Here is a 13,794-nt window from a genome sequence, read left to right on the forward strand (position 1 = left end):
AGACATAGTAGTGCGAGAGTCTCAGGTCTTTGCATGAGCACAAACCTTCTCCTTCACCTTCCTGCTGGATTATGTGGGTACAAAATGGATGTAATTCACTTTGAAATATCTTTACACTGTAAGAATGCAATTCAGTGGCCATTGTTGCGTTGAGGTATGAGGGGTGCCAGCATGGCTCAGTCCCTGGATGCCACTGTTCACAGCTTACATGGAGGACATTGAGTACATCCTCACCAGGGGGCACTACACCAACACAGGGAGACATCTGTGAGAGCAGAAAAAATCTTGTCCTAAATGGTGCTGATAGGCCAAGGGTGCAGAGACTAGAATCATGTTCTCATGAAATCCATAGAGGCAAAAATACAAGGTTGGTATCTCGTTATGAGAGACATACTTCCGAACTGCCTCAGAGAAGGCTGTTCTGAAGTATTCCTCTGGCACCGTTGGTATCACCAGTTTGCACTTTTTACAGAGATTTAAAATATGTCATATAATTATAAAAAAAATAAGTTAATCAAGTTTTTAAAGTTTACTGCTTACACACAGCTTCATGCTATTCCCTTGGGTCCTGTCACTGGTCACCACAGGGAAGAGATCAGTGCTTGACCCTTCTCTGCCCCTCATGAGGAAGCTGCAGACTGCAATGAGGTCCCCCCTCAGTCTCCTCTTCTCCAGGCTGAACAGACCAAGTGACCTCAGCCACTCCTCATACCTCAAGGCCCTTCACCATCTTTGTTGCCTTCCTTTGGATTCTCTCTAATAGCTTTATATCCTTCTTATACTGCAGTGCCAAAAATATGCTGTTCAAGGTGAGGCCACCCCAGCGCAGAGCAGAGCGGGACAATCCCCTCCCTTGCCCGGCTGGTGATGCTGTGCCTGATGCACTCCAGGACACGGTTGGCCCTCCTGACTGCCAGGGCACTGCTGACTCATGTACAACTTGCCGTCAACCAGGAGCCCCAGCTCTCTTCCTGCGGGGCTGCTCTTCAGTGTCCCACTACCCACCCCATACATACATTCAGGGTTGCCCCATCCCAGGCACAGAATCTGGCACTTGCAGTTGTTAAACTTCATATGGTTGGTGATTGACCAGCCCTCTAGTTTGTTGAGGTCTCTCTGCAGGACCTCTCTGCTTTTGAGGCAGCCAACAGCTCCTCCCAATTTGGTATTGTTGTGCTTGTGCTGAACATCAAAGCAGCTGGGACCTTTAGCACAGCCATTCTCCAGAGACCTCAAACTGAAAGGTAGCAGCGAACTTACTGTAAGTCTAGGTTTTCTAATTCATAAAAAAAATACTAGCAGTTTGTCAAAAGTCAGCTATTTTTAAATGGCGTAAGCATAAAAGGAAATGTCAAATTTTAACTGTTCAATCCATTCATCACTGTAGCTTTGTATCTTGTCTTAAATTAGTAAGGAAACTGTCTGGAATAGATGCTGTAGTTTCAAGATGAATAATTTTCATCTTCCAAAAAAAGTCAGGGCTTGTGCTCACCAAGAAATCTAATTAGTCACCCCAAGTACTGTAGAATTTCCAATTTACTCAAATTTTGAAAAGCAAACAAAAAACAAAAGAGAAACTTGCACGAATATAGAGGCATGTGTTTACATTCCCTAGGCCAGTCTGGGCTGCTCTCAGCTTGGAGCTGAGAGAAGCAAGTGCTTACAGATTTACATATGCAGCTCATTACAACAGCTAAAATGCCAAGAGGTGGTTCTTGAGAATATGTTCTTGGGCTTGCCATGGTCAATAAACCTTGTTGTTCACTGCAAATGGTTTTCTCCAGCTGAGTTTACATTAGTTCTTAACAGCATTATGATGGCACTGTGCCACTTCTATGTTCTCTTTTGTTCCAATTCAGTCCAGTTCTCAGCAGAAGTGACAGCAGCCAAAGCACCATTAGAGCATCTGAGTAGCTTTGGAAAAATCTGCTGGTTACTCCTTTTTTTTTTTAATCCTGATGGAATTAAAGAGGAGATACATAAAATGCTTACAAGTTGAAAATATCTCCACACCAAGCTTCCTTGGACTGCTCTTGGGCTGATGGGGTTCTGAATACCTGGCCTTCTAGTGAAGACACTTAGCATGCACTGAAAGACTCAGACACTGGGCATTTGGACAGTGCCTTTCTTACTCACCTTGTTAAACAGGCCAACTAATAATTCCTGGAAGTTCAAAATCTCCTTACAGGCACTGAACTCTGAACAAGCAACTGAATAGTCCCAGATATATAAATAACTTAGGTATAAAGCCAGGAACGAAATAGTGACGGCACTATTTCGTTCCTGGCTTTATACCTAAGTTATTTAACTGAAACCATAGAGCTCCAGCATCCCCCATGGGTGAAAAGCAGAGGATGGTTACACTCACAACTTCTGTTATCAGCAGTGGTAGTTACATATATGTGCTGGGCAGAGAAGAACAGCTGTCCTCTAATAAGGTGCTAGTCATGACAAATATAATACTGACATGGGACCCATGTAATTGTCTTTATAAGCACACTGAAAAGCAAGAATGATTGCAAATGCCAGGAAGCAGGAAAAAAACCCCAACATCCTCCTCTCTTTTTTTATTTCAATTCGCAAAGGACAGCACATTTCTGCAGCAAATAGAGCTTACTAAACCAGCTGCCTTTTGTTATCATCCTTATGCCTATCTGTGATATTATACAACAGATACCACTTTATCGTGTCCATAAATAACTTTTATTATGCATCTGAAAAAGCACAGTTTAGCACAATGCAGAACAGACATTTCTTCCAGTCACTGAGGCCAACAGCTTTTCTTCTGTCCCTGCCATTATGACCCCACCACTGGGTTATGGCTTTCATTTACAAAAAAAGGAAAGAAAAAACAAAAAAATATTGTACCAGACAGAAGGCCCTCTAAATAGTCTGAGAGGTTGCCAGGATTAGAAATAGGCATTATTAGGAATATTGCTGAATACTGCATCCAACTCCAGTTTGTTGTGGATTTCCTTCAAGAACTACCAAATTTACGGACAGCTCCACACTCAGGAAAGCCAGTCTGGTAAAACCCAAGACAATGAACTCTGTTTTCAGGATACATTGAAGCCCATATCTTAACACAACCAGTGCCATCATCTGGCTTGTTACCAAGCTGCTGTCACTGCCTATGACTGCTGCAATTGTCAAAGAAAAGAAAAGCTAACTGGCCTCAAGGGTATGAAATGGGCATGGACAAGAACTTATAAATAAATAAAATAAAAAGACAGGAAAAAGGTAAAATCAGCTTTATAACTTATGACCAAAATAACATCTAAATTCTATTTTTTTTAAGGCAAGCCTCTTACTGTTTTGCATTCCTTTAGCTGCTAATGTTTTCACTTGTTTTAGTGCTATTTGCTCTGCCAATTTGAACAGTGATGTAATGACATATGACTCCCTCATATTCAGTAGTACTCACAGCACCTTTGTCACTGGTGGCTCGAGAGCACAATGAACAGTATCTTGAGTTTAATGTATTTGTGGCTTTGTGAAGGCAGTGATGACACACAAGGGGTTTTTTTCTCCTTTTGTTTCTGTGCTCTGTAATAGAAGACCCTGCCACAAAGACTGCGACCAGAGTATAATGAAAAATGCGAAGCCATTGTCAGTCATAGCAAAAATTAGCAAACTTTACTTTTTTTTTAAATTATTGAAGAATGGCTTTTCAAAGAGACATGCATTGTTCTAAAGAGACATTGCAGCATCTATCTTCCTCTACTTACAAAAGCTTTTTATCTTCAAACAAGAACTATATACTTGTTGAGGGCCAATTAATAGTCTGTCTATGAAGAAGTTTAAAGGAATTTTTAATTAGTAAATTGACCCATACTATGAGTCACCTGGAGAGGAATGACATCATTTCCTAAGACAGTTAAGCTTTCTTACACATATATTAATCAGTACCTTAGCTTCAAGACCCTCTAGCTCTTAATACTATTTTGCTCTTGTACACCAATTTGATTCACTCCTGCAGCATCACTCAGAGTGACAGTAAATGCTTCTCAAGGTGCACAGGGGCAGCCCTCTGACCCTTGTTCTAGGCCCCTAGCATGACTTCCATTCATCCAGGAGAAATGTTATGTATCACTCAATTATGTTTGCTTGAATTCTAAAAAAAGAGTTTGACAGTCTATCTAATCGTCTTTAATACAAAGATATCATCAAAAATAAGCAGAGGTAACTATATAATGAAGTAAATAAAGCTGCATGCAGAAGAGTGGCCTATACAGTTGATAAAAGAGGCAGCCATTTCCAGAAGGTGGTTCAGAGCCTATTCATTACATGTTTGAATGAGAAGCATGAGTCTCTCTCCCACCATCTCCAAAGGGTCCCACATTTTTTGTCTTCTGAAAGGTGATGTAATGTATAAAAATGACAGGCATCATCATTTCAACATACCTCTTAGAAATAACCTCACATGCTGCTTTCTGTACAAAGCCCCGCTAATGAGAATTCCTTCATAAGAAAAGAAGGGTGAGGAGGAAACCAGAACTCAATCTGTTATGGTATGAATATAGAATACGACAGACTTTTCTCATTCCCATTCACATAACTGGTAACTTGCCAGTTACATGTAACTGGTGACTTGCCACTAGAGATACTGCCTAACATCCCAAATACAAAAAAAAAAAAAAAAAAAAAAAAAAAGGAAGAACACCACACACACACACTGGTGCTCCAAACTGCAATATCAGGCAATATCAGAAAGCTATTATTTCAAACAGCATAGGAAAATATGAGATTCATTTATGTCAAATAAATGGGATTTTTTACTATTTTCAGCAATCAGTATAATAATCAGCACTTCCTATATACTTTACACCATTACTTTACATCATTGCAGCAGAGAAGCAACTTGTCTGTAAAGATTCACCTTAATCCAAGCATCAAATGCAAGATATTTTAAAGGTATCCAGATATATTTAAACATTTAAGTAGGAATCAGCAGATCTCTAAACTGATAAACATTTCTCATAAGTTATGTATGAATTAAAATCAAGTTTTTATTAAAAATGCATAAGTATGATCAGTGGTGAATAGAACCATTAGCTATGCATGTTTACTTTTTAGTGAACACAGAAATCAGTAATTTTTCTTCTAAATGTCATTTCCATCAGAGAGTTATAGAATGATAAAATGCTTAAATGATTCTCAGATGCCATCCAGCTGGTACATGTACAACTGGGGAGAGGACATAAAATAATGAACTGTGAAATGTTTATTTGCCACAGGGGCAAGAAAATGTCATTTCAAATATTGTGCCCATTCTACTTTACAAGTCAGGTAGCACTCAAAAGCCCCTCACTTTCACTCACCGTGATAAAAAAAAAATAAATGAAGACTAATCTGGATGATAATAAACTATCTGATTCTTTTAAGTTATTGAATTTTCAGCATATTCTTTTTGATCGCACATTATTTACAATGCTCCCTGTCTTCTTTACTCCTGTTGGAAGCTACAGAAAATCATCCAAACCCCAAAATGAGAATAAATTGGTTTTATCCATGTGATTGTAGCATCATATTTAGGGGATCATAAGGGAGTATGCACAAAGGCTGACATTGTTCTAGCAAAAGCAGGCTCCTTAGTTTCTCCTGACAGTCAATGAAGACACAAATATCTTTCCAAAACAGCATTTCTCAATCTGTAGATCACAGTTGCCCTTAAAATCAAAAATTCCTCACTAAAATAACATGAGAAAATGCAAGCGGAAGGAAAATATAATTAATAAGTACTGTGAATTACTAACATCATACAATGGGTCTGTGATTTTTCTTCTCTCTCCCACTCCCAAAAAGCCCACTCTAGTTGAAAAACCACTTTACTTAAGGCACAATTCTAATGGTCAGTTTAGGCCAAGAAACAACATTAGGCACTCTGACCTATTCCCTGATGGACTCCCTTTTCTGAACGCAGGGAAGCCTAGAGAAATTATTCTGATTTAGTTAGATCATTAACACTCTTGTCCTCATCCAAATCTGAAAATACTCACTATTGTTATTCTCCATAGAAATATCACTGAAATTCAGGACCTTAAGTAAAATTCTGTGAAAATTCAAAACTTCTGGCATACCTTTTATAAAACACTATTGGAAACAGCTGTCTCTTTGGGCATTTTACACCTGGGATAATCTTTTGAGCTCAGTGGGACTATGGGACCAAAACCAAAGTTTGGAGTGTATTGGGATACACAAATAGTTCACTGACACTAGCCTCCACAGGAAATACTGACTGAATCTCACCAGTCCCTAAGTCCAGGGGAGCTTCTAAAACTTCATGCTGAATGAAACCGGATGTTGACATCTGTGTCATCAAATGCACCAAAACATTGAGAAGACCCTATATGGATTTAGATTCTTTTCTGTAACAACTCACCAAGTACTAGTTTTCACACCTTATCTGCTGCACTTTGGACTATGTACATTCTCATGGCCTAGCCTGGGACAGTAAAGTCACTACCAACTCAAAATATTATGTTTCTGTTTTGAACCATAGAACCTGTTCCTTTCTGCTAACTACAAAATGAGATACTTCCCTCCATTGACTGCAGACTGACTAGAGAAAACCTTTGGTGTATTTTTTAAAATGCTTACTTAGTGCTTTTTTGTAAAGCAACAGAAAAAAAATGAAAAAAAAAACCCCACAACACCCTACACTCATTTTTCAAGGTGCTAGCTCAAATCTTTTTCAATATGAAATTAATTCCTACTGTCACAAATTTTCCCCATGGCTATACAAGAAGAGTAACTTTGCTAGATATTCTAGGTGCCTATAATCAGGTAGTTTATTCAACTTCTCTCGATCTGTTTAAACCTTTCCTTTCTACCAAATACCAGAGTATTGGAATGTTGAGTCTGCTAACCAAACTCTAAAGGAGTTCATCTTCAAAAAGCAGTGAATTAAAACTGTTATTCAGCTGGTCTTAAATCTTTTACCCCTGTAACTTAAAACAACATACTTTGCTTTTCTTGAAATGCATGGCAGGTTACTCACAATTATTATACATCCACATGTCTATGAAAAATAATACTGTACCATTCATAGCAAATGTCAAGCCACTAAAATTAAATTATATAACAGTGGACTGTTACTGCTGACATCCATTGTTTGCATTCATCACCCTTTTCAAGCTCAAGTTATACGGAAAAAAAAAGTTTGGTTATGAATTATCGCTATTTTATCTCAAAAACAGAATAAACAAAAAAGTGTTAATTTTTCTATCAAGGTCTCACAAACTTAAAAACACTGCTACATATTTTCTCATGACAAGAGATGTTAGCTCTCTGAATTCATGATCAAGTTTCTGGTTTATCTATATCCAGCAACACCTCAAAATTTACTCTTTAGTGTTATACAATGGCTCTCAAACACACATCTGCTGAAAGTCTGCTATTCACAGACTGTTTCCTTTTCATTGCTAGTAGGATCACATGTTTTTGGATACAATGAAACTTTCACTTTCCTATCAAATTTGAAACAAAGCAAGAAGCAGGACTTTAAAGAATGGACAGACACAAGTTGTTGACATAGTCACAATTTCCAAAGCAGCACTTATATATAAGTACTATCCAAAACACAGAAATCAATTCTTTCTATTCTTTGCAGATTAATAAAACTACAGATCCACAGGCTAAGCACAGCAACAACATCACTTTCCATTCCACATGAAAAGCCCACGTTTTTCATTTCCCTTTTGCTAGCAGAAAATGTAGGAACATGTACATGTCATCAGAATTTTCCATCACAGACGCTTCTCTCCTAAAGCTGCTATAGAAAACCATTGGCAGCAGTGACAATGAAACACAATCAAAACACACACACAAAAAGAAAAACAACTCTTCCCCAAAACCCAGCAATTAAAAGCAAAGTCCAAAAATTTCACTACCGCTTCCCTTTAACATAAATGAAAAAAAAAGGACATGCTATGTAGACTAGTTATGTAGTCTGGTGTGCTATGGCAAAGTACCTGACACTATGTATGGTGTAAGACCCTATATTAACAAAAATAAGTTCTTTATTGCATAATACTTCAGGATAGCTACTTCTAAGTGACTACCTTTGCTTTGCTCTCAGTGAGACCTGAGCGCTAATCCAGCAAACTTCACTCTCTGAAAGTCCTGAGACAATTCAACCTCTAAACTGTTAAAACTTGAGGTTTTCCCCAAGTAAGGATATTCATGGTATTAAACTGTATTAAGCCTTGTAGCTAGGTTTGTGATATAGACTAGAGCCTGTCATGATCACCACTTCTGAAGTGTTTGAACGAGCATAAGAATGTTTGCTATTCATATTTTAATAAGGCAAATTTAAACTTTACAGGACTGATCACTAAGGCAGACTTTTTCTCCAAGTCCCACGCTCTGTCCTCTTTAGTTACAGCTGCCGATTTTCAATAATGCAAAGGAGAATTGGAAGAGTACAAGAAACTCTTCAGTCTTATATCAAGTGTGCAATATAGATGATGGGCATCTCTCATGACATCTCTTGTCATAGAATAAAAATGATAAATACTTCTTCGCATACTAGTTTGTATGTAATTCACTTCCTAGGTTCCACCACTTTACCTGCTGCAGTTCAAATATGTATCTTTATGTCCAACAGGCCATTAAATATGTGTTTATGGACACCAGTATCACAGTTACATATAGAAATTACCTCAGTTGAAACAGTTTTTGAAACAAAGGATTTCTCTTAATTAGCATTATTCATTTGTGGAAGAGTCCAGAGCGAGGACATTCTATACAAACCATTAGCATTTTGATCATTTTTTTTTCAGTAGCCAAAAGATTTGGCCTCTTAGCAAAAGCAACCAAATCTGCATTTTTGTTCTGCTTGGCCAACATGACAGACTTGGACAGTGGCACCAGCCAGAACTGTAACAGGATGAGTTCACAAAGAGTCACCACGAGGTTGTGTATCCGTGTGCTCACGGCCCCAACTGTGAGGTATCAGCAAGGGAAAGGAGAGACTACAAACATCATACACTGAAGTTTGTGAAAGACACCAGTTTTTAGAGATTCAGGGATATGTACATTATAGTACATGCTTCTTTAGAGCATCAGGTTGAGTACTCCAGAATCACTAACTGACCCTTTGGATATATATATGTGGCTTGTTTACAAATTTCGTATAGTTTTTAATACTTGGTTGGAATATCTGAACTGCAGTACAATTTACTTAAGAAAAAAAAGAAAGAACAGGCAGAAATGGCAAATTTTACAGAAATAATTATATAAATGAATTCAGATGAATTTCAGAGAGAAGGGAGTGTAAATGCTGAATTATCTGTTATCTAATTAGCCTTGGGAGTATGGCAATCCTTGTCTGATGGATAGAAACAATTAGGAAATGATTACTGGGGACTTAAAATTTTGTTACGAAATACTGTCCTTTCTCATCACTGCACTTGGAGGAGAGACCTTCTAAGTTCAAAACATGTTGTACTTTTGACTGTTTTGTCATGCTCCAAGTTTTCCCAAGCAGCAACAGTGGGAAGGAAGAAAGTTTCAAACTGGTTTCTGTGGGGCTCTTGAAGACTTCCAGAAAGCACAATAATCTTGGCAGTTTCAACTTTGCTGCTTTTGCTATTAAAAAGGCCAGGCAACAAGATATTAGTGCTACTGATGCAAGCTATTAATAGAAAAGGAGACACCCAAAACCGAAGAGGTTTAAAGGACAAAATGAAATAGCAGAGAATTCTTTTATTGCAAAAAGGATAGTTACCATACAACAAAAACCACCAGAGTCCCTATGCTCGTGGTTCTCTTTAGAAGGGAAAAGAACAAAAGAGACCAAAAGTAGTATCTTAAAAAAATATATACATATATTTTTTTTTTGAGATAACAGATTTTGTATACAGAAGGCAAGGCCTTGTTCCTAACATGAGCAGAATTAGCTCTTACTTGCTGCTAATTTTTCTCATTGGCTACAAATGCAGAGGAAAATGAGCTGTCAAAGGTTGTTTTCCATAGCACAAATGAGAGCGCAAACAGCGTGGTATATGTATGTTAATAAGCAGAGAGGAATGATCAGTATGCCCTTGAGAGCAGAAGCATTCCTTGAGGTTTCTGATAATCTGATGGTATACAGTATGTTGCCTTAACTATGAGCACTTAAAATGCATTCATGAAAATAATTCTGTGCAGGGTCTCTCAAGCTAATGTAGCTCCACTCCTGCACTGGTATTTGAAACAACCACCTTTTTTAACCATTTCCGACATCTACGTCATTTATATACTTACAATATGCAACAGCTTCTCTAATGGACTGCAGTATTCCACAATACTGTTGTGCAGTGCCCACAAAGACCGATTAGATCACCACACCCTAGCTTTGTAGAGATGGAAGAACATATTTACATTAAAAAAATGAAAGAAACCTTTCTTCTTACCAACTTTTTTCCCCCGAAACAAAAGTATACTTTCTACTCAAATATGACCATTTTAAAACGGAATCCCAGGTACCAGCAACACATAATCTTCACATTGTAAATTTTAGGCTTTTTTTTTAAGGTATGGTTATCAGTGTGGAAACACTTCCCACACCCATCTCCTCAGGCCAGATAACTACTAGATCCTTTGGTTTTGGTTTGCATCTGCATTAACATGGCTGTTAATTCTAGAATGAATCTTGACAGCATTTGCTCCTTTACACAGTCTTTACCTAAAAAAGTACTGACAATCGATTAATCACCCATGGGCCCACTGAGGAGAGTTAAATCTCCTTGACTTAAAACTCATAACCTATTCCCATCTGATGGTATATGGCACATGAAGGAATATGACACGTGATTTTAATAAAATGTGTATTTTTTTCCCATTCCATCTCATTTCTCTCATTTAAATGATTATTCCTGCTTTTAACCTATCTAAATGTCATTACATAGGCCAAGTGTGATTCAGAGGTTTGCATTGCTGTTAGCACATCCTTTTCTTGCCCAATAAAAATTTTCAAGTTAGCTTTCAGTTTATGATTCTGTTAAACGTTTCCTTAAGCTACTCCAGAAAATAGCATTTATTTTTAAAATATATATTCATTTGAGCCTCTAGTTTACAACCACTTGTAGAAAGCTTAATGCAGAAAGTAATGCTACAGTTCTGCATAGCTTACCTGCTCATCCACCTGCTGATACGTTCCTACAGGGCATTTCTGTTGATGTTTTTATGAGTTCTGCATTCATTTTTTTGTCACCATGAGTTAGCAAATATGTTTTCCTTCACAGACTTTCAAAACAATAACAATTTAGCATCTTATCACATTCTATAGTCATCATAATCTCCTGGCTGTTAAATGCATTAAAAAAAAAAAAAAAGCTCTGTAAGAGGCACAATTTAAACCATTTTTTGTTCCCTTTGGAGGAAAAAAAAAAAGTAAGCCTCTGAAACTTAAATGGATCTGAAGAACTTCAGTCATTAATTTTATGTTTCCAATATGCTGGAAAAGGCTACATTCCTACCATTCCACACAAGATTCACTACTACTGTTACTACGAGTCAAGATTTTTTTTTTAGACAATATGCATGAATAAATCATGTCTGAGAAGATACATCCAGTTACAAAGAATTAGATAACTTAGGTGGAGAGCAGCATATACAAATAAAATGTTTTCCAGAATACAAAACAATTAAGGGTTGATGACAACCGATAAAAAGATCACAGGCATTTCAAATTTCTGATCTGCTAGCACATCTTTCTTTCCTATGTACTGTTTTACTGATTTGGTTCCTGAAATCTATTATTTTTCTTCTTCTGTAGTTCTCTTAGTACCTGCCTGCAGGAAAGAAATTGGCAACAATGCTGGTTGCTATTGACTGACTTACACTTTCTCAGCAAAACTATTCAGTAAGAGCTAGAGGGATGGAGTAACATGAAATATTCCCTTTCTGCCATAAGGTTAACTGCTTAACAAAGGTGCTTCCAGCACCTGTTCTGCCAGCACACGAACATTCGATATAATGAGAATAAGAAATGGGGCATATTCCATTGATAGGTCTTTATCTGTGTGTCATTGCATCCAAATCCACAGGAATTCTTACAGCACATATCTGATTTCACAACAATGAAATAATCTACATATACATTACAAGAAGGGACGTAAGTTTCTTAACTTTAACCCCAGTCTCTTTAAAAGTGCCACAACACAATTGCACAGCCTAACCATCTTGCTAAAGCATATTTATTTTTAGGCAGCTTCTTTTGTATTGTATCTCAGCGCCTACTTTTTAAACTCAGTCTAGTTTCGCTGGTAGCTGAGCTTACAAGTGCTGCCACATGTCCCCTCCAAAGGTAAATATAAATATATGGTTGAGTTCTGTAGCAACATAATGATACAGTGTTAACATACACTGGACAGCAAGTCTGAAAGGAAAAAAAAAAAGGAAGAAATACATCTGCAGAAGAGCTCAGGCCTGACAACTTCACACAGACACACACCTGTATGGCAAACTGTTTGCAAGCTGCGCATCACCCCTGACACGCGTCTCTGCCTTACATAGGGCCAGTCAAAGGAAACCAGGTACCAACTTGACTCAACGCTTGGGAGAACTCCCCGAGTTTATTAACTCCGCCGTGCGCCCACCGCAGCCTCCCTGGCAGAGCCCCCGCCAAACTACCTGTAACACAGCCCCTCCTTCCCACCCTGCCGCCTCGCGCGGACCCCCATCCCGGCCCCCGCGTCCCCCCCTCGCCCAAAGCACAGCCGCTGCCCTCCCACCCTGCCCCTCCCCGGGCCCCCACTCCGGGCAGCGGGGGAGCCGCCCCGCCGCCCCCTCCTTCCCTCCCTCCCACCTTCCTTCCCCCCCTCCTCCGCGGGCCGCCCCCGCCGCCACTCACCAGCTGCGCGCCGCACACGGCCACCAGCGTGCACCGGCCGCTGCAATAGCCCATGGCTCCCGGCACCCCGCGCCGCCGTCCCGCGCCGCGCCCACTCAGGCGGCGGGAGAGCACCGCCCGGCTGCCGCCCGGCTCCCGCCTGCCACCGGCGCGCCCCAGCCCGGGACCCGCATGGGGGCGCGCCCGCCGCCCGCCCGCCCGCCCTCAGCCGCGGCCGCAGCGCCCGCCGCTTCGCCGGTCGCGGGCAGCGGGGCTGGCCGCCCCCGCGGAGGGCGGCAGCGCCGGGGGGAGGGCGGCGGCAGGTGCCTGCAGGAGCAGCCGCGCTCTGCCGCGCAGCCCCAGAGGCATCTGGGCTTCAAAGTTTGCCCCCTCAACTCCGCTCGCAAACCATCCGGGCTCGCAGCCGTCTGCGGCGGGGGGAGGCGGGGGGAGGAGGGGAGAAGGGAGGGAGGGACGGACGGACGAGGAGGCGAGGCAGGCGGCGGCGCTGAGCTCGGTTCACGCTCGCAGAGCGGCTTCCCTCCTGCCTACGGCGCGGCACAGCTGCTCCCCCGCCCGCCTTCGTCCTCCTCCTGCCGGTAGGGCTCAGGCAGCCCCAGCTGTGGAACCCCTCTCCCGGGGGCTCCGCCGCGGGAGGGCGCGGAGGGGCGGCGCAGCGGCGGGGGGCGCCTCCGCTTTGTCTGCGCGGGCGCGGCGAGCGCGGCTGCACCTTCCCGGGCGCCTTTGTCTCGGCGGGACACCTCTCCGCGCTCACCCTGCCCGGGGCTCCCCCGCACCGCACGGCGCCCGTCGCAGCCCCGCCGCCGCACCCTGACAGAGGGACTGTGCCTGTGCGGCAGCGGGACACGGCCCGGCCTGCGGTCACGGCAGGGGAAGGGAGGGGAGCGGGGCCCGGCCGCGGGCGCGGAGCGGAGCCGGCGCGACCGCAGCCCCGCGGTGGTGCGCGCTGCTGCCGC

At 41.4% G+C, this 13,794-nt stretch overlaps 1 protein-coding gene across 2 annotated transcripts in view; it reads right to left on the reverse strand.

Moving 5' to 3' along the window:
- Positions 1-13,410, reverse strand: part of NKAIN2 (sodium/potassium transporting ATPase interacting 2) — a 530,520-nt gene extending 517,110 nt beyond the window's left edge. Inside the window, exon 1 of one of the 2 annotated variants that reach the window (XR_005604128.1) lies at positions 12,839-13,410. Coding sequence is in view for 1 of the 2 variants with exons in the window: in XM_039568769.1 (XP_039424703.1) it covers positions 12,839-12,892 (54 nt within the window). In the remaining variant the exon portion in view is untranslated. The remainder of the gene's footprint in view (positions 1-12,838) is intronic. The other variant, XM_039568769.1, reaches the window with a different exon arrangement.
- Positions 13,411-13,794: the final 384 nt, after the last annotated feature.

Source organism: Corvus cornix, chromosome 3, assembly GCF_000738735.6.
Source record: "Corvus cornix cornix isolate S_Up_H32 chromosome 3, ASM73873v5, whole genome shotgun sequence".
NCBI classification, from domain to species: domain Eukaryota; kingdom Metazoa; phylum Chordata; class Aves; order Passeriformes; family Corvidae; genus Corvus; species Corvus cornix.